The sequence below is a fragment of the Mobula hypostoma genome, chromosome 7 (genome assembly GCF_963921235.1).
Source record: "Mobula hypostoma chromosome 7, sMobHyp1.1, whole genome shotgun sequence".
Lineage (NCBI taxonomy): Eukaryota > Metazoa > Chordata > Chondrichthyes > Myliobatiformes > Myliobatidae > Mobula > Mobula hypostoma.
The window spans coordinates 46,033,259-46,054,736 of record NC_086103.1 but is presented as its reverse complement, the minus strand read 5'-3'; the positions used below and the strand labels follow the sequence as shown (position 1 = coordinate 46,054,736).

Here is a 21,478-nt window from a genome sequence, read left to right as displayed (position 1 = left end):
TCCTGGGAATTAAACATATTGGTTCAATGGTAACCCCGTGTCTTGCCGGGGGTTTTGATACAATGCACCTTTGCATTTGAGTTGCAGCTTTTTGGGTCCTCTTCAGGCTGAGGTAAGGAGGCATACATCATCTCACTCCATTTGGGCAGGGTCCTCTTTTGGCCAATGGCACTACAGGAGAAGGATTTGGCCACCTGCTTCGATGTAGACCTCTTTACTGGAACAATGAGGAGGGTGTGCAATCACTCACTGGTGGTTAGGAGACAGCCAATAGGCCCCTCTATCTACATCAGGAAGTACGGTCTGTGGTGGACTACTCCAGAGAATTCCACACTTTGGTTGCAGAGAGCAGTTAGAACATGGAGGCACTGACCACCATAATTCATCAGGGTCGTAATAGTGACCTTAAGGATGTTTTAGCAGCCGGAGAGCATTTGTAGATCTGGAGAGTCTCATAGACCTGGCAATCCAGATCGATGACCCACTGTTCTAAAGGAGGTGAGAAAGACGTGGTGAATTTTCCCAAAGAACTTTCCTTCACACAGATTCCACATCTTCTTCAGCCCCGCATTCAAGGACTTCACCCATACCTCCACTACCTCCTCCTTCTGAGGAACAAATGTAACTAGGCTGAACCAGACTCTCTCCATCTCAGTGGGAGAGATGAAGAAGAGAGAAATGTTGCGTTTATTGCAGAGAGGCTGACCACTATTGCTCTTCTTGCCCTGGATTATCTGGAAGGCTCCCAAGACCGTCAGGAAGGGGAGGTCTGTGACAGTCTCTAATTTTTTCTCCTGGCTCTGCTACTTCAGGAGTGGTGCTACCTTCTCTTTTATCATGGAAGGAACATCACCGTGCCCTTGGAGCCTTTGTTGACTTTGATGCTCTGGGCAATTTCCTAGATCTCGGGCTGAACAGACAACTTAGAGATTTTTCCCATCCAGACCAGTCACTCTTCACCACGACTCTGGATGGAAGACCATTGGTGCTGGGGCAAATTTGTTTTCTTACCTCTCCTCTCAAACTTACTATTAGCTGGGATGCGGAATCTGTTCAATTTTATCTTATCCATTCCCCTGAGATTTCACTCATTCTTGGTCAGCCTTGGCTGGCTTTCCAAAACCCTCTGATTGATTGGTCCACTTGCTCCATCCAGGGTGGTCAACCTTATGCCTGATCAATTGTTTATCTTCTGGGTTGCCTTCAGGACTTTCCAGGTTGCTTCCCAGATCTCCCAAGTTGTCTTCAGGAACTTCTGAGTCACTTCTTAGTTCTCCTGAATCCCTTCTAGATTCCTTGGAACCAGATTCTATTTCACCTGAATTTTCTCCAGTACCCCTGATTATTCTGGTTTGCTGGAGGTATTTAGCAACAAGAGGGCCACCACACTTCCACCTCATTGGGATTATGATTGTGCTATCGATTTGCTACAGAACATCTTTTGAATACATGGTTTATCCCAGGATATTATCTTGGATGGTGGTCCTCAGTTCACATCTAAATTCTGGAAGGCTTTCTGTCATCTCACTGGGGCCTCTGCAATTCTTTCCTCAGGCTTCCACTTGAAGACCAATGGGCAGACTGAGAGAGTTGAGCAGGATTTGGAGAGAACCTTAAGGTGCCTGGTTTCAGGGAATCCTACAGCATGGAGTGACCATTTAATCTGGGATGAATTTGCTCATAATACTCTCCAACATTCTTCCATAGCAACGTCACCCTTTGAATGCCAATTCAGCTATAAGTCTCTATTATTTCCGGAGCAGGATTCTGAGCTGGGTGCTTTGTCAGCTGACCAATTAATTCAAAGATGCAGGATAAATGGTCAAAGGCCAGGGCAACCCTGTTGGCCATTTCTCAACAGCAACAATGCCATGCTAACCACCAGAGATGGCAAGGTCCATCATTTTATTCTGGACAGCAAGTGTGGCTATGAAGCAAAGAGCTCCCCATATGAGTCGAATCTCAGAAGTTGGCTCCCCGTTATATCAATCTATTTAAGACCTTTTGCTGGATCAATTCTGCTACATTGTCTGCAAGTACTGCACGCCGTGTGCATCCACCCTACTTTTCAAGTGTCCCATCTTAAACCTGTACTTACCAGCCTCTTGGATCCTGTCTCAATGCCTCCTCCACCTCCCCGTATTACTGATGAAACCTGGTGTATATAGTTCAGTGACTGTTGGGCCCCTTCATGGTATGTGGCAAGATGCAAAACATGGTGGACTGGGAAGGATATGGTCCAGAGGAGAGGTGCTGGGTTCCTTCCAGGATATTTTGGACCCTGACTTTCACAACCACCATTCTGATCACCCTGGGCCATCAGGAGCCTGCCAGAGGGGGGAGTTCTTGCCCATTGGACCAGTGAGAGGCCCATGAGAGCCCCAGACCTTGTCGCTCCTTCACCTGAATATCGTTAATTTGTGGATTTTGTTACCTGTTAATTGTTCTGAGGTTTTCCGTGCTGTTTATTAGTAACTGCGGGTCTCTCTTGCAACCTTGTACTATTTAAATTATATACACTTGTCACTCAGTCTTGACTAGCCTTTCCATAGTGATATCCGTTCCGAGTGACCTGCGTATGTTAGTTGATTCTTCTGTGAATAAACTCTCATCGCTGTTTTGTATTCGAATCTCCAGTTACTCCCCACCTGGGTTCACTACCCTACATTCATCATTACAGTAGGAGAATGTGAGATGGGGACTTGGTGAGAAGAAGAAATTGAGTTGAGTGTGTTTCTGGAGGGAAGAAGTGTGCTCTAATGACTGCTGAATGCCACAGTGGGGAATGGCGATGGTTTCGATTAAAAGGGAAATACAGGCAAACATGCTTCCAAATGTGCAAACTTAGAAACCAAGCACTGCACAGTCTATTAAATCCATCTTATCCCAGTATCATATAACATGATGCTCTTTCCTTCCTATATCCCCTTCCTTACGTGGCTGAACAATCTCCTGCAAGGAACCGAACTAACCTTAGTCCAGTTTGTGTAATTCCCTTCTGACCTCTGAAAACAGGTAACAAAACATGAACAGACCAGACTAGGACCTGGTGGCCTGGGTCCAGATGACCCATCTACCTTCTGTATGCAGCTCTTGGGAATATGTTCATCTTCTTTCTCAGACTTCTGTGGTTTCTTAGAGTTAGGTTGAGATGCGAGAATGTGATATGAAATTAATTTGTCTTCCACTTTAACCTGCTTCCCTCTACTCAGTGCCCACATACCAAACCATTTGTACCTGAGCAATAGGAGTAATGGGAGATTAGAAATATCTGTTTCATTCTGGTGGGCAATTGTGGATGGTGACTGCTAGATGATATGATTGTTAGTGTTGACTACTCTTAAAATTATATTATACCTAATGTGTTACATTACCATGAAGAATAATTTTTGATTCTAACCTCCTTGTATTAAGATCCTTTAAGCATGACATAATCATTTCAGGGATAAACCTTTCAACTATTAATCTATCACTAATTGACTTTATCATGATAATCAGATGCCAATTTAGTTTCCATTGCTATATGGCTTCAGGTTCAATGGTGCACAAAAAGATAACACAAAAATCGTAGAAGTTGTACATAGTTCTCCCAGTTAAGACATTTTTGCAGACTTTTTAAATGGCTTTTGAGTTTACCAAGTTAAACCATAAAGACCCCAGAAAAAAACCTTGTTCTGAATTAGTTAACTTCATATAATTGCTTACAGGATGCTGGCTTACAATGAGAAAACTGGTTTCCGGTTCCTCTAATTTATTCAATTACCTTTCGAGGTCTGCGTGTCGATGTTAGGTGAGAAGGGAACATTTTGACAGTAATGGCCCTGGAAATCAACTACCCTCCAAATACTTGTATCAAGGCTTAGCCATTAACTGTAGCGAGGTGAGTGGAGTGGAGAGCACAATCAGCAAAGAGTTTATAGGTTTTCCAGGTGTGATTACTGTGTAAACATTCTTCCATGATATATGCACTTGTGTGTATGCTGTGCCTCATTCCATTTAGTGACCAAGAAGAAGTATTTCTATTCCAATGGCTAAAGCTTCTCATAGATATTTATTACATAGCTGAAACCATTATTTAGGCAATACTGCATAGTATTTTTTTAAATGTATCCTAATTGAGCAACTAGAAAAGAAAGAGGTCCTCCTATTGGTAGGGATTTGGAGGTAAGTGTCAGTCTGATACAGGGAGACAAGTAGGAGATAGTGGCAAATTACACTGGTTTGAGAAAGTTTATCCTGGTGAAGAAATAAAGATTCTCATGATATACTGCTGAACTGTCTAATTCAGGCATTTGTGAAACAGGAGAAGGAGTTGATCTTCTGCCTCCTTTTAATATATCTTCCGTATTTTCATTGAACTGTTTGGACCTGTGAATGGCTTTACTCTTAAAACACTTGTGCAAACTCTTCTTCAGTTCTTGCTCTGGTTTCTCCCCAGTTCACTCTGAGCACAATATTATTTCTTAGCTGACAATCCATGTGTCTTGGTGAAGAGTGAAAATAGTAGGAAGGTTGTGACACATTTATAATTATCTCATGTCCACTAACGTATGGTGTGGCAGAGTTCTCAGACAGTGGTATGTAGCAGAGCATAATGCCTGACTGGCTTTCTTCTTTGGCATCCTACTGATCCAAAAAAAACCCAGAAAACTCAGCTCAAAGCATTTAATTATTTTTTCAGCCACCTTAATCAATGATAATCCTTGTTTCTTTTTATATGTTAAAATTATTTTAATAAAATCTTTAAAGGATAATGGAATTACCAACACTACTTAATTATTCTTCATAGGTGCCAAAAACAGCTTTTCATGCAACTAACAGTCAGTCCTGACGAAGGGTCTCGGCCTGAAACGTCGACTGTACCTCTTCCTAGAGATGCTGCCTGGCCTGCTGCGTTTGCCAGCAACTTTGATGTGTGTTGCTTTTCATGCAACTGCAGCCTTTTAAATCCATCTGCATGAAATTGGCATACAGAAGAATCTTTTCAAATTGCATTTTTAATGTTTTTGAGTAACGTCACATTGTACTTAATTTCATTACTTATAATACTTATCAAAGTACAAAACTGAAAAATATCTCTATTTATTACTTCCAAGTTCTTTATGTACTTAGCCTTGCTGATATATTTTTGGTCATTAAATAATCCAATCATCCTAAAGTGTTGTTTTGGTTTTGGATTCTAGGGCCCTCTTGGATTGGATGGAAAGCCAGTAGGTACCTTCTGGTATATGTGTTCAAAAGAATCCTGCCTTATTTTTCTGTTACCTGATATAGAAAGAGCAGGGAAATAGGGAATTATAGTTCAGTTTGAGTAAATAAAAATCAATGTGAAAATAAAGTATTTCCTTACTCAAAATTTCCATTTCTCAGGGATGCCTTTCTGTTGCTTACTAGAAATGTAGCAGGTTAATATTAATCTCAATGTGTTAATGGTGTATTCTTAATCTTATTATTTTGTTTCCTCGTGTTAAATTTAGTAAGTTTCCTTAAATCTAGACCTTTATAACAAAACATTAAACTAAGATAGAAAAATATTAGTAATTGTTCAGACTCCAAGGACATGAGAGCAGACCAAACAGTACATGGTTGACAGTCTCTGGTATTGCTGAGCTCTCATTTCATTTTCTCCATCTGTTCTCCGACCCCTCTCTGGGTCCAATGCTTGAAAACATTGGGAAAGATGTTGCAAAGAGATAATGTTCAAAATAGTTTCAAAGGTGAAGACCATTTACCCAGAACTATTTTTCAAAAGATCTCCTATACCCTCCTGAGAGTTTAACTAATGGAACAGCGTGTAGCTGCAGCTGAATTCATCCTTCACTGTTTCTTGACAAACCACCTATCAATCTTTTAGATTTCATTTTTCATCATGGGATGTGATCATAAGACTCCTTTAAACATTCTGAAGTGCAATGAAGTAATGCAGAAATTTGTTTCATTGCTTTGATTGCCTTTCATTCAGGGCTATTATCAATTCCTTTTGAGTTATCAGCTTACTAGGACTATCAGCTTTTCTCAGTTAGGAAATCTGGCAAATATTGTCTCGGAGAGTGATGAAAAAATGTGCATTCAGGGATTGGTACGCAAGAAGAAACAATCAAAGGCATAGAAATGTTGTCATGTATTGCTGCTTGGTAGCGCTTCAAATGAAAGTGACTGTTTAGGAAAACTATAGCCGCCAATCAGGTGCAAGATGTTCTGAAGTTCCTCCCTTAATCCAACAAGTAAAAATGGGCAGAGCACTAAGTAATGAGCAGGACAGACAGTGCAGACTTCGAATACCCAAGCAGACAATGGCGGTGAGGCCTGCTCTGTGCTAACTAAGTGAGGCCCAAATCTGAGTAAATCCTGCGTTGTACAGACTGAAGTAAGTGTACCTTAAATTAAAAAAAACTTTCCCATTCTGTTGGCCTTCCTATATTTGTTGTGTACCTTACAATGCCCATTTCTCGTGGAATTTCCACCATCAGGAAATTGGACCAGGCACTTCTGTTCGTCATTCACCTCAGCACGTTGGACGTTTTACAGCGTCTTTCATGCTCCTGATGATGTCATCATCCTTGACCATGTTCTTCTCTGCCTTACCAAAGGAGGTCAGAGCAATAACATTTACTCTCGATAAAACAAGGAGAAAATTCTGCAGCAAGTCAGAAGGGTCATGATTTGACTGGGACACACCAAGGTTTTGTAATCTGCCTGAAATTTTCAAAAATATGCACACTGCGAGGTCTCATAGCGCTTTTCCCCAGTACAGATCTATTATGGCCTCTGCCTGAACAGTGAGCTTGTGCCTTGGATTGAAGGCACTTATGGCATATGGCTCAACCTGTAAGGGTGATCTTGGGAAGAGGGAGTGTTGCCACCCACACTGAAGGCACTTACCACTGTTCCCACATTTTATGCTGCCGTCCTTTGTTTGAGGATTCTTTAAGGCAGCAATTCACCTCCCATATTTCATGACAGTAAAACCTTAGCAACTTGGAACAACTCAAGTCACATTTAGCACAGCAATCAGAGAGAAAACCACCCTGAATTTTTTAAGGTTAATTTTTCCAATGTTCTGATTTTCTGGTAGTCTCTAATGGAGTGCTAGAGCTAACCATGGCATCCGTTAGTGCACTAAATACAATTAAACTCCAGGAGGGGTGAGTCTAGGGAGGAATTTGAAAACAAGGATCAGGATTTTAAAAAGGAGGGCACAGGCAGCGGAGGGGAAATAGAAAGCAGACTTCAAGTTACAGAGGTTAGACCAAAGGAGGCCAGTCAGGACCATGTTGAAACAATGAAGAATGGAAGTACCAGAAGATGTGGATAAGAGTTTGAGTAACAGGTGATGCAGTAAAATGATGTTCTGGTGGTGAAAATATATTAGTAATGGCTAAATATATAATTGGAAGAAACTCTGGGGTCAAATGTACTAAGTTTGCTAAGAATACGCTGTAAAAGTGTGTTATGGAAGGAGAAAAATTTTTGTGAGTTTTCCAGCCAAGTTGACATTATAGTGCCTCATCTTTCTGAATTGAAGAGGACATGCAATTTTACTCTGGACTATGGTGTTTTATGAAGTGTCATATTGGTGCCAGATCAGCCATGATTTTGTATGCTCACCACCCTCGGGTCCTTTGCAAATCTTTCTCCTCTCACCCTAATTTTATGTCCCCTAGTTTTGGACTCCCCTATGCATGGAAAAGCCTGCTACCATTCACTTTATCAAAGCCTCTCCGAATTTTAAACACTTAAACAAGGTCGCCCCTCATCTGTCTACATTCCAAGGAATGGAGACCTAGCCTGCCAACTCAGGCCCTCTGGTCATGACAACATCCTTGTAGATCTTTTCTGCACTCTTTCTCTTCCAGTTTAATCGCATAAGAGGGTGACCAAATCTGTATACAACACTCCAAGTGTGGCCTCATCAGTGACTTATACAACTGCAACCTAAATGTCCCATCTCCTGTACTCGGTGTCCTGACTGATGATGGCCTGCATGCTAAACTACTTTCTCACTGGCCTGTCCACTTGTGATGCTCTTCTACGTCTCTTTTCCATTACACTCCTTTCTTTTTTTTCAACCTCTTTATTAATTTCGAAGTATAGAAACAAAACATAGCAATAATACAAATAGTAGGAGAAATATTGTTACACTTAGGAAAAGTAATTGTAAAATCAAATATTGAAGTTTGACAAAGCTCCCAATCATGTAGAACTGACAACGGATAATACAAATCAAAAAAAAACTGAAAAAAAATCATGAAAAAGAAAAAAAAACAAAACCAAAAAAAAACCCCATCCCCAAAGAAAAACAAAATTAATCAACTAAACTAAAAGACTTGGGCAAAACTAACAACTTAAAAATGGAAAAGAAGAAAACCTTAGTGTCGACAACTCCATTCCCCTCCAACAACAGTACAGAGAAATAAAACAAGTTTGGAAATGATCAAATTACATCAAATGAAAATGCTGAATGAATGGCCTCCAAGTTTTTTCAAACTTAATGGAGGGGTCATAAACTGCACTTCTAATTTTCTCCAAATTCAAACACAGCATAGTTTGTGAAAACCAATGAAATACCTTAGGAGAGTTAGTCTCTTTCCAATTCAACAAAGTGGACCTTCTAGCCATTAAAGTAAGAAATGCAATCATCCTTTGTGATGAAGAGGTTAAATTATTTAAGTCTATCATTGGTAGTCCAAAGATAGCAGTAATTGGATGAGGTTGTAAGTCTATATTTAGGACCGTTGAAATAATATCAAAAATATCTTTCCAATATTTCTCCAACAAAGGACATGACCAAAACATGTGGGTTAAAGAAGCTATCTCGGAATGACATCTGTCACATATTGGATTAATATAAGAGTAATAACGAGATAGTTTATCTTTGGACATATGAGCCCTGTGCACTGCTTTAAACTGTATCAACCTATGTTTAGCACATACAGAGGATGAATTCACCAACTGAAGAATTTTTTCCCATTTTTCAGTCGGTATATTAATCTCAAGTTCTCTTTCCCAGTCAGCTTTAACTTTATTAGAAGCATCAGGACATAAATTCATAATTATATTATATATAATTGCTACTACACTTTTCTGAGAGAGATTTAAATCTAAGAATTTTTCCAAAATGTCCATTGGATATGGGTGTGGAAAGTTAGGGGAAACAGTAATTAAGAAGTTTCTCATCTGTAAATATCTAAAAAAGTGAGATCTGGGTAAATTATATTTATTAGAGAGTTGATCAAAAGACATAAAACAATTATCCAAAAATAAATCACGAAAAGATATTATACCTTTGGTTTTCCAATCAAAGTAAGCTTGATCCATCGTGGAAGGTTGAAAAAGAAAATTTGATATAATGGGACTTGCTAGAATAAATTGATTAAACCCAAAAAATCTTCGGAATTGAAACCATATACGTAAAGTATGCTTAACTATTGGGTTATTCATTTGTTTATAGAACTTAAAAGAAGTAAAAGGAAGTGAAGTTCCTAAAACCGAACCCAAGGAAAACCCTTGTAATGAATTAGATTCAAGATTTACCCAATGAGGGTTTAAAGATACGTCCAAATCTCATAACCAAAATTTTAAATATCGAATATTAATTGCCCAGTAATAAAATCTAAAATTCGGGAGGGCAAGCCCCACCTCCTTTTTAGATTTCTGTAGATACCGTTTACCTAACCTAGGATTTTTATTTTGCCAAATATATGAGGGAATTTTTGAATCTACGTTATCAAAAAAAGATTTTGGGATGAAAGTTGGAACCGATTGGAATATATACAAAAATTTGGGCAAAATGATCATCTTAATAGCATTAATCCGACCAATCAAAAACAAAGAGATTGGCGACCATTTGGTAAATAAAAGTTTAATCTGATCAATTAAAGGTAAAAAATTAGCTTTAAATAAATCTTTATATTTTTTCGTAATTGTTATCCCTAAATATATAAATGAATCAGTAACCAATTTAAATGGTAAACGTCCATAAGTAGGTACATGCTTATTTAAAGGGAATAATTCACTCTTATTAAGATTCAATTTGTAACCAGAGAAGTTACTAAATTGAGCTAACATTGATCTAAGATAGTAGGAATTGACTTCTCCGGGTTAGAGATGTATAACAACAAATCATCTGCATATAATGATAATTTATGTATTTCATTTCCACGGGTAATACCAACAATATTTGGCGAGTCACGAATAGCAATTGCTAAAGGTTCAAGAGCAATATTGAATAGTAAAGGACTAAGAGGGCAATCTTGCCTAGTGCCACGAAAAAGACAAAAAAAAGGAGATATATAATTATCTGTACAAACCGAGGCTACCGGGGAGTAGTATAACAATTTAATCCAAGATATAAATGTCAAATTAAAATTAAATTTTTCAAGAACATTAAATAAATAAGGCCATTCAACTCTGTCAAAGGCTTTCTCAGCATCTAAAGAGATAATACATTCCGGGGTAGTAAATGAGGGGGTATAAGCAATATTCATTAACCTCCTAATATTAAAGGATGAATAGCGATTTTTAATAAATCCGGTTTGATCCATAGAAATAATTTGAGGTAACACCTTCTCCAATCTAGTTGCTAGAATTTTTGAAAAAATTTTAGAGTCTACATTCAGAAGAGATATCGGTCTGTATGATGCACAATCAGTAGGATCTTTATTCTTTTTAAGAATTAAGGAAATAGAGGCTTCGTAAAACGATTGTGGTAATTTACCTAAACTGATTGCTTCCTTGAATATTCTAGACAATTTAGAAGAAAGAATGGAGGAAAAAAATTTTTTAAATTCCACTGTAAACCCATCCGGACCGGGTGCTTTACCGGAATTCAATGATGAGATTGCAGTTATTATTTCTTCCTCTGAAATGGAAGTTTCTAATGATAGGGACATTACACTCCTTAGTACCTTACCATTTGTAATCTAAGTCCTTTTCTAGTTCAACTTTCCGAAATGCATTGCTTCACACATAGCTGCATCTGCCAGTTCCCTAGCTGATTGAGATCTCCCTGTAATCCTGTAAAGGGTCTCTATACATCCATCCTGTGTAATGTTTGGGTTGTCCCCAGGTCCTCCGGTTTTCTCCCACAGTCCAAAGACGTACCAGGTAGGTTAATTAGTTGTTGTAAAACTGTCCTGTGATTAGGTTCGGGTTAATTAGGTTTGTCGGGGGTTGCTGGAATGGCGTGGCTCAAAGGGCTTAAAAATATAAAAATAAAGACCTACAATACCTTATTCGCTATCAACAACATCTAATTTTGTGTAATGTGCAAACTTGCTGATCAAGCTTTGTGCACACACACCCAAATCATGTAAATAAATAACAAGTATTGACCCCTGAGGCACACCACTATCACTGGCCTCCATTCCAAGAAACAACCTTTAACCATTACCTTTTGCTTCCAACCTTCAAGCAAATTTTGAATCCACCTGACTAGATCTCCCTGAATTCCATGGGACCTAACCTTCCAGATCAAGCTTACCATGTGGGACCTTGTGCAAGGTCTCGCTCCATCTAGATGGACAAGATCCACTGCCCTCCCCTATCTACCTCATTGGTTACCTCTTCAAATAACTCTAAAAGATCCATCAAACATGACCTCCTATGCACAAAACTTGGTTAACTCATAACCAGAATCCCTGAATGACTATGAAAAGATCTCTGGTGTCAAGACTCTGACGTTAAGCTGACTGGCCTGTTGTTCCTTTATACACCTTTCAGTATTTGGGAACTCCACCAGTGGTTAGCAAAGAAGCAAAGGCCTCTGGGTCTCTCCTTTATCTCCCACAAAGTCTAAGGATGTACTTTGTGAGGCCCTAGATGTTTATTCCTCATAATGGACAGTAAGATTGCAAATACCTTCTCCCTGGGAGTACAGTATGAACGTCCTCCAAAATATTTCCACTTGTTTCCCTTTTCTCTTAAGTGACAATTATTTTCTCTTCAGAAAACACTGAGGAGAAATATTTGTTAAAAATCCCTCCCATCTCTCGCAGCTCACGTCAAGAGTGGCCCTGCTAATCACTAAAGGGGTTTAGTCTTTCCCTAACACTCTTTTATTCATAAGGGTGAGATTTCCCTTAACCTTGCCTGCCAGATCCTACTCATACTCTCTCTTTTCTCTCCTGATTCTCCATTTCAAGTGTATTCTTGATCTTTCTATAGTCACCCAGGGATTCACTCATCCCCGACATACTTCCCTCATGTATACTTCTGCATTTTTTTAACCTGAGCGTCAATATCTCTCACCAGCCAGAACTCCCTAAACTTGCCAGGTTTACCCTTCACCCCAACTGGAACATACTGCTCCTGTACTCTTGAGATCTCTCTTTTAAAAGCCTCCCATTTGCCATTTGTTCCTTTCACTTAAAACAAGCTCATCTAATCAACCCCTGCTAAATCCTGTCTAATTCACTCGAAACTAGCCCTGCTCCAGTTTAACACCCCAACTTGTGGACCTGTCCTATCCTTTTCCATCACTGTTTTACAACTAATAGATTTATGGTCACTGACTAACATGTGCTCCCTGACAAACATTTTAGTTACTTCCCCCGTCTTATTCCCTAAGAGGAGGTCAAGTACTGCATCCTTCTGAGTAGAGTCCTCTGTATAATGCTTAAGGAAAATTTCCTGGGTACATTTCACAAATTCCACTCCATCCTGGCCCTGAGCATTCTGAATGCCCCAGTCAATACCAAAGACATTAAAATCTCTCACACTAATACAACCCTGTTACTCCCACAATTATGGGCAATTTCTCTACGTGCCTACTCTTCAAATTCCCAGTGATTATTAGGACTGTGTCTATAATATAGCCCCACATCACAGTCCCCAGACCCAGTCCACGCTCTGAGTTCATCCACTTTACATGTTAATCCTCATATATTGAAATAAATGGGATTTAAATAAGTATTCCTCTCCCTCTCGCTGGCTAATGCTTTGTCGCAGGACTTGTTTCTGTTCAGTGTTACACTCCCACCCCCCACCAATAATCTAGTTCAAACCCTCTTATGTAGCAGTAACAAGTTTCCCTGAGAGAATCTTGTCCCTTCTGTGATTGTGCAACCTTCCATCTTGTACAGGTTGCCTCTCCCAGAAGCGATCCCAATGGTGAAAGAACCTGAATCTCTGACCACTGCACCAGCTCCTCAGCCGGAAGTTCATCAAGCCTATTCTCCTATTCCTGATCTCGCTGACACGTGGCACTGGGAGTAATCCAGAGATTGCTACACTTGAGGCCCTGCTTCTTAGCTTCATACCTGACTCCCTGTACTCAATCTGCAGGACATCTTTCCTTGTTCTACCTGTGTCGTTTGTACCAGCATGTACAACAAACTCTGCCTCTTCACCCTCCCTCGTGAGAATGTTCTGCACCCATTCAGAGACATCCTTGACTCTGGCACCGAGGAGGCAACACACCATCCTGGTGTCTCTTTGGCAGCCACAGAGACCCCCTCCCACTCCCACCAGCTACGAGTCTCCCATCACTATCACTCTGTCAGACTGAGCCTCAGCGCCTGTCATAGTGCCAGAGCCTTGTCTAGTGTGTTAGTCTCTGAAAGAAGATCCCTCTCAACTGTTTCCAAAGAGGCACATCTGTTAGTGAGGCTTCCTACTTCCCTTGCTTTTCCTGGTGGCCACCCATCTATCAGAAGCCTGTACTTTGGGTAAGTCTCATCTAAGACATCCTCAGACCCCCAGAAGCTGCAGCAGGGTGCACTTGCCACAGATAGGGTCATCAGGGAGACGACAAGATTCCCTGACCTCCCACAGCTTGCAGGAGCATTTTGTTGTCTGAACCAGCATCCTGCCTGTACTGAGTAAACTACTAAGGATGGAATAGAATTTTTTTTAAACCCTGATCACCTGTTCCTCCCTGCTGAAGCCTTTCTAGGCAAAGCTTCAAGTCTCCACTTTTACGCTGGCCCATTCTCACAATGGTTACTCCACTTAAGCTCACCTTTGTTGTTAATATTGGGTAAAGTTCCCTTCAGTTAGCCAATTTCTTTAATGCAAAAAAATGCAGAGCATTTCATCATATTCCTGTCAAACTTGATAGGTAGTAGAAAGGCTTTGAGAAGTCAAGAAGTACTGTAGGTCACTCATCACAGAGTATGCAGTCTTGGACCTGCTGTAATAGCCACAGTATAAATGTCCAGTTAAGTTTCTAACCAAGTGTCAATCCAAATTGTGTGGAATCCTCCAAAGCTCTTGGTGATAAACATCAAGGTACCTTTGCCGGGGATGGCCGTTGCCTGGTATGGTACAGTTGTTACCTGCTACCTATAAACCCATGCCTAAAGGTTGCTCAGGTCTTGATGTAAGAACCAACTTTGATTTTTTGACGAGTTGCAAATTGATTTGAGTGTTGCACAATCTGCAGTAAACAACTCCCCCTTGGACCATACAGAAGGATATTAAAACAATGAAGGTAGTTGGGCCTGTGACATTGCAGTGATGTCTTTGTGCTGTAATTGAAACTCCAGCAAATATAGTTACCTTCTGCTATGTTACACAACGATCTCAGCCATATTTGAAGGATTTTCATTCATTGCTATTGACTATAATTTTACTAAGGTGTCTTGATATTATACCTGTTCAAATGCAGCCTTGGAGTTGAGGAGTGTCACTGAAAACTCATCTCAGGAATTCAGGTCTCTTATCATGTTTGGATCAAGTCTATACTTAGTTCTGGTGTAGAGAGATCTTGGCAAAACTCAGATTGGCCATCATTTAACAATTTATTAGTGAGTAGGAGTTCCTTTATAGCATAACCAAGTCCTCTTCTGTTTCTTTGTTTATGATTTGCTGGTGAGTGAATCTCAGGGTGTTAATCAGATGGATCAATTTTTTTTTGAGGATAGGGTGTATCTGGACTGTTTTCCAGATCGTTAAGTAAATATCATCATTGTAGTCTAGAAATGAGGCTAATTCTGGTGCACTCAGCTTCAGGCTGTAGCCAGAATGTTGTCTGGCTCATTTTTCCTTAATTCCTCTCTCTCATATGTTTGTTTAGTGGCGTAGCAACAAACCTCCTTTCTCTCTGAATGTGGTTCCGTAAAAACTTCAGTGAGTCAAACTCCAGCAACACTTAATGAATGTAACTTTATAGATAAACCCCGAACAGCAACCTGCTGACTATTTAAGGTGTTTAGCATATAGTTTTAGGATACTTGCAGCAAGTATGAAGTTTGAGGAAATGAAGATAAACAGAGCAACCAGCTTCCATATTTAACAGGCCAGATTATGTTGGATCAAGTCATCTCAAGACTTATCTCATTAGTTATTTAATTTCATTGTGCTTTTTTTTAACCAACAACAACATTTATGGAACTGGAGGGCAATCATTTTAGAACAGGGAAAATGGGTTCTTGGTGAGCAACTCTATTAAACAGTGTATCCCCTTAACCAAGGTGGTATTCAAATATGTACAACAATGGAAAAACAGAGATGGGGGTGAATCAGACAGGATAAATGCAGTACCCCAGGAAAAGAGGCAATAAGAAATGGAGTGGAAATATTAGGAAAGTGACAGAAAAAAAAACGAGGAAGTAAATTAACCACCATCTTTCTGTGCCTCATCAAGTGATTGAAGGGATGTTCTTTCAGAAGAGTAATCTGATCAACAAAATCTTGACTAGCCTCAGCATTTCCCTTCCCAGCACTTGGGTACTTCCCCAATGGTGGTGAGTATGCACATCAAAGACCTTATTTTCTAAGTCCCTTTCATTGGGAAAACCTAATCCATCCAGGAAATGCAGATTCAATGAACTTTATATGTTACCCCTTGTGTAAACATTTTGTGATATATTAATCATTTCATACCTTTGTGGGAAAAAAGTATTCGGAATGCTAGATGTGCACTTACATGGTAAATGTACATTAATGCATTGTAATTTTCTGACGCTGTTCCTTTGCCAAGAGCTAAAATATCTTTTTGTCCATAAGTAAGATTGTTTGTTGAACTAAAGAGATATTTTGTTCATTGATTAATAACTTGGTGTAAATGATTTACCATTATGTAACTTCACTGAGAAATTATCCTTTGGAAAAATGCAATATTTGGTAAATGAAGAAATTTGTGTTGCATACCACAGTGCTAGACAGTGCAAAGTGAAACACAACAATGCAGTTTGTGGTTTTATTTAATCATCTTAATAACAAGTGAACATACAAACAAATGAAGGTTATCAATCCCAAAAACCTGCAGATGCTGAAACAAAGCAGGTTAGACAGATCCATGGAAAGAGTGAATTAACACATAAAGTTGAAGATACTTCATCAGAACTGGGAAGGAGTTTGTAGTTGTGAAGAAAATGAGGGAACTATATGACATATGGAATATTTGTGACAGGGTGATGCCAGAATTGTTGTGGGGATATATTGTTAGATTATCCAGTCATCCAGGAGGTGATAAGGCAGACAAAGTTGAATAATATATTGTAAATAGCAGGGCTGTGGGGTGTCCGCAGTAGCCATGCTTTAGTGGAAAGGGAAAAGCTCTTCCTTGGTGGTGGATGACTTGCAGCAGAAATAGCCAGTTTGGAAATAAACATGGAACACAAACTGCTCAAAGCTGGAGAATTCAGTATTGACTCCAGAGTCTGTAAATGTGTCATTTCTGAACCACATTATAACAGTGCCACAGATCACAGAAAGGCCAGAGTGGGAGTGTGACAAAGAGTTAAAATGGCATGCAACTGGACAGTCAAAATCCCTCCTGCGAAGTGGTTACCCTATCAGCATTTGGTTTCTCCATTGTTATAGGCCTGCAAATCTTTCCCAAGGTTCTTTGTGTTACAACGGAAAACAGTACTACAGTTAGTTACAAAATACACGTGGACTAAGATGTTAATTGTCCTGTGCTATCACCAGTGGGATCATCAGTTGATCTGCCACCTGTCTTCAGGAGTTTCAGCCCACTTATGATCAAGACTCCCTCGAGGTGGTGGGCCAGCAGTGCTAAAGCACCACCTCCCACTGGTGAGCTTAAAAACTTGGCACCTGCCTTTATCATAGATGTTGGTCACTTCCATCCAACAGATAGTTTGCTCTTCAGGTGTCTATGCAACTACTGGAGGGTTTGCAAGGTATGTATACACTGTTCTGACTATCTGCCCCTCTGGACATACTTGGTCCACACCCATGATGATCCTTTTTCTGCTGCCTCAGCTACAGTCCTGCTGGTTGACTTGATCTCTCTTCTAGTGAAGCCAAGGTCACGCAGCCACTTCTGGAAAGTGAACGCAATAAACCAACGGCAGCCTAGTTCGAATGGATAGCATGAGATCTTCCACCCTCTGTCTCTGCACTCTGATCTTAACTCTGCATACTTGGTTAACTTGCGCTCATGGGCTTCATCGATGTTGTCTTCCCAGGGGACTGTGAGTTCACCAATAACCACTTCTCTACCGGTGTCAGACCATACGATTATATCTGGATGCAATTTTGTGAAAGCTATTTGCTCTGGGAAACTGCCTTTCCCGTCCAGGTCAGCCTTGACACACCAATCATTGACTGAAGAAAGTATGCTTGATCGTGAGCCTGCGCTGTACACCCTTGACTTGGAGACTTCTTTCACAAATGATATGCGATGTTCTGTGCAGCATGGGGCATGAGATAAGTTGTGCTGTAGTACTGTCTGCTCAACCGCTTCTGTTACAACTTTGAGAGCATTGTTATGTCTCCAAGTGTACATGCCGCTGGAAAGATTGACTCCGCATGCACTCAAAATATGTTGAAGTGTTCCCTTCTTGCCACAAGCAGCACACCTGTCTGTCTTATCTTCATACCAGGTGCTGAGGTTGGCAGGTGTTGGGAGCAGATCGTACGCTGCTCTGCATAGAAAAGAAATGCAGGGCGGTTCCATCTGCCACAGAACATTCCAAGATAGATGTCGTTGTTCAACACTTTCCCACCAGGTCCAAGCCCCTTGTTTGGCCAGGCCAGCTGTTTCAGCTAACCTCTTCACCTCTTCTCGCATTTCTTGTGTTACAGACTAATGTACTGATTGTCTGAGGAAGGCTACGTACAACACACCTGATAGAATTTAAAAAACGGCGGTATTCCATGAACTTTTGACAACACATTTTGCATCATTGCTTTAATGTTTGCCGTGTGAAGATATAAATTTTCCCATCCCTTAACAGCTACTGAGCTCACACTGTCTCGGATTCAAAACCACTATAGCGAACTGAAATTCTAAAAGGAAGGGTCCTCACTTTTCCAGATTAAGTTCTACCTGGATTAGTTTTGCCTGGTCCTTTATTTTGTCCTTGTCATTTTGTGGTCCCATCTACATAACTTACTAGAACTCTTCTTAACTTCTCATATTCCTCCTTCTTATAACAAATACATATATATGCTTGAAAGCAGATGAGGCAATCCAGATCCCTCAGCAACATTCATAATTGTCCTTAAATCTGCTATTTGTTTCCTAATCAAATGAAGGAAACATTACTCTGCATATAATGTAACGTTGTGTCTGTGGGCATGAGATTGTCACTGGGCAGCAAGATTGAAAACTTGTTTTATTTCCAAGTCCTACCGGCCTCATCTTGTTGATGACAAATAATTAGCATAGAGTGTTCAGAAAGGATGGTTGAATGAGGAATTGAGTAAAATATGCATTAATCCACTCAAATTATTTTATTTTAGGGCCTTCCTGGATCAAAAGGAGAAAAGGTAGAATAATGTTTAATTTTTAAAAACCTCTGGATTTATTCAATGCTTTAAAATCTTGATGTTTTCTTATCTAATAAAGCTATTTTTAAATATTCATCATTGAAATGCTTTTAGTATGATTATTCATTTTTGCTTATAGTTTTGGGATAAAATGTGCTACCAGTAGAGAAAAGATATATAGCTGCTTATCTGTTAATATGCGAAAACTAGATGATTTTTCAGAGAATGTCAGAATTGAACAGAAAATATAACGTCACATTCCTGGACAAAGCTGAGAGAATTCTGCAATGTTGGACTGAACGTCAGACCTAACCTTTGTTCCCATTCTGCCATACCATTGTTATGAAGAAAGCCTGTGGGATTCTCCATGTAGTCCAGCCAAGGTTATTTATTCAGCCTCACTCACATATTATCTGCTGATTACAATATTGCAACTTCAGTGAACTTGCTGGGTATAAATCGGCTGCTCTATTTCCTGCATTGCAATGAAGCCTACACTTCATTGGGCTCTGAAGAACTTCAGGTCATCTGGAAAGGAAAATCAAAACTTCTACTTAAATCCTATTTTCCACTTTCCCTTTTTTTTTGCTATTATCATTAAATGAAGTTTCAATTATTTAGAAAAATAAAATTAATCTTGATAAATAAATTCTTCTCAGGCTTCCAGCCGGGTACAATAATCGATTTTAGCTGATGTTTTGATCCTTTTTCAAGATTCATCTTGTTTAATTTTTTAATGTTTTCAATAGATTAAATATTCTTTAAGTAACATTTGACTCACCCAAGAATCAGGCACCACCATCTGCAGCAGGACAGGATATAACTGCCTATCCTTCACATTCATTGGCATTACCATCAGCAAATTCCATCAACATCTAAGTGTGACTGTTGACAACTAGCTACTTGAGTACTGTAGCTCCAAGAGCAGGTTAAGTACTGATTTTGTAGTAAGTACTTCATCTGACTCCTGTAATTCTTTCTTCCGTTTAAAAGATGGTAATCATAGTGAGATGATATTATCTTTACTGGTCTGGATAAGTACTTTCCAAAACACTCAAGAAACTCAAAAGCACCTAGGCTGCAGTAGCCTGCTTGATCACTACTCCATCCATCATCCTGAACATTCAGTCTCACTAACCCTGGGGTTTTGTTCTACAGTGTGGACTGTCACCAAAACACATTGCACCAATGTACCTGTGTATCTTCAACAGGATCCCCCAGATATGCTACTTCTGCCAAGTGAGTGGACAAGGCCAGCAGGTGCAAGAGATGCTGCCACCTGGAAGTTTTCATTCAAGTCACACTATCTCCACTTGGAAATATATTTCCGGTTTTCTGGGTCAAATGCTAAAACACCCTACCTTTATGTATTGTGGGAGTCAGCTTCATTTTAGAGACTTCAGTAGTTCACCACCACCTTTTAAAGGACAATTGGAAAATACTAGATGTTAATGCCATCAAAATCACAGGTGAATAACCACAAGTAGCCATTCATCCCACCACTAATTGAACTATTCTTTCTCTTTCCCTGCTCTTTCCCCAGGGCTCATTTCTTTCTCCTTTGGCCATTCAGTCCTATGCTTTTTACTATTACATCTGGTTGTACTACCTTTCCCAACCACAGAATGCTGTGGAACAAAAAGAATTGTGCCATAGTGCCAGCACTGGTTGGTTACGAACATTTCCGCCACTTGTCCTGTCTCTCTATATGATTGACATCCATCATTACTGATTACATTCCAGCAAACCTCATCTTCGCTTAAGTGTAAAGGCCAGAATTAAATGCCACAATCCAGATGAACTCTAACTGATGTTTAAAAAGTCTTTGCCTAATTTCCTTGCATTTGTACTTTAATCTTCAAACAATAAATCAAAGAGCCTCATTTCCTCTTTTAACAGCACTTCCATCTTGTCCTGCAAGATTCAAAGATTTGTGTGCATTATACCCTTAGGGTTCTCTTTTAAAATATTATCATTCAGCTCACGTTGCCTCTCCTTATTCTATTGCCCAAAATGTAATACTTGTTTACTGCTAACTCTTTACTGATTTTGTTTTGTTGTGTAGGGTGATCAAGGTTACGCTGGACCTGCTGGTCCTCCGGGCCCAACAGGTTCTTCAGGAGTCTCAGGAAAAGATGGCCCACGTGGATTTCCAGGAGCTCCCGTAAGGAAGTTTATTACCTGTCATATAACACTGCAGATATAGACTATGAAGCACATTTTATGTAATTAATTTTCTTACTTGTCAGATTTCACTTTGAATGGTTAACAAATAATAACAATTTTGGGTGTTAACATTTTCCTGACAGATGGTGACAAAAACGACTGATAATTAACTAGTTACTACTTGAAACTTTTCCAATTTTATAGTTCTGTGCAGTAAGTAGCCTATTTCGTGGCATTTCTGTAGATATTTCTTTTTCACATTTATCCATAGTCATTAAATAATGATTTTGACCAGTTTTGATAGGTGATGCATAGAATTCAGGTTATATAAGACATGAGTTCCAGGCCTGTAACTAACTGAAAAGATTTTGCAACAGTTTTGTCTAACAAACCTAAGGAAAGTAGTTGGGGATTGGAGAGAGTGGTGCAGTGGTAGAAAGGTGAAGGATAAGTGCATTATGACAGCAAGGTATTATGCAGAAATTTGCATGATTTTGAAAAAAAGATCTAGTGCTTTCCTGGCGTATATGACGAATAAACTCTTCTCTGGCTGGTAGCCCGAGAAGTGTTTATTCGGGCATGATGTCCTTTCTCTCACCCTTCACTATCTGCTCATTAATAAAAAGGT

General features: G+C 39.7%; 1 protein-coding gene across 1 annotated transcript in view; it reads left to right on the top strand.

Annotated features, from left to right (window-relative positions):
- The window catches only part of LOC134349899 (collagen alpha-1(XXIII) chain-like), a 165,477-nt gene that overhangs the window by 92,267 nt on the left and 51,732 nt on the right, over positions 1-21,478 (top strand). The window contains exons 6-8 of the mRNA XM_063054862.1: positions 5,184-5,210; positions 18,658-18,684; positions 20,750-20,848. Of these exons, the coding sequence (XP_062910932.1) occupies positions 5,184-5,210; positions 18,658-18,684; positions 20,750-20,848 (153 nt within the window). The remainder of the gene's footprint in view (positions 1-5,183; positions 5,211-18,657; positions 18,685-20,749; positions 20,849-21,478) is intronic.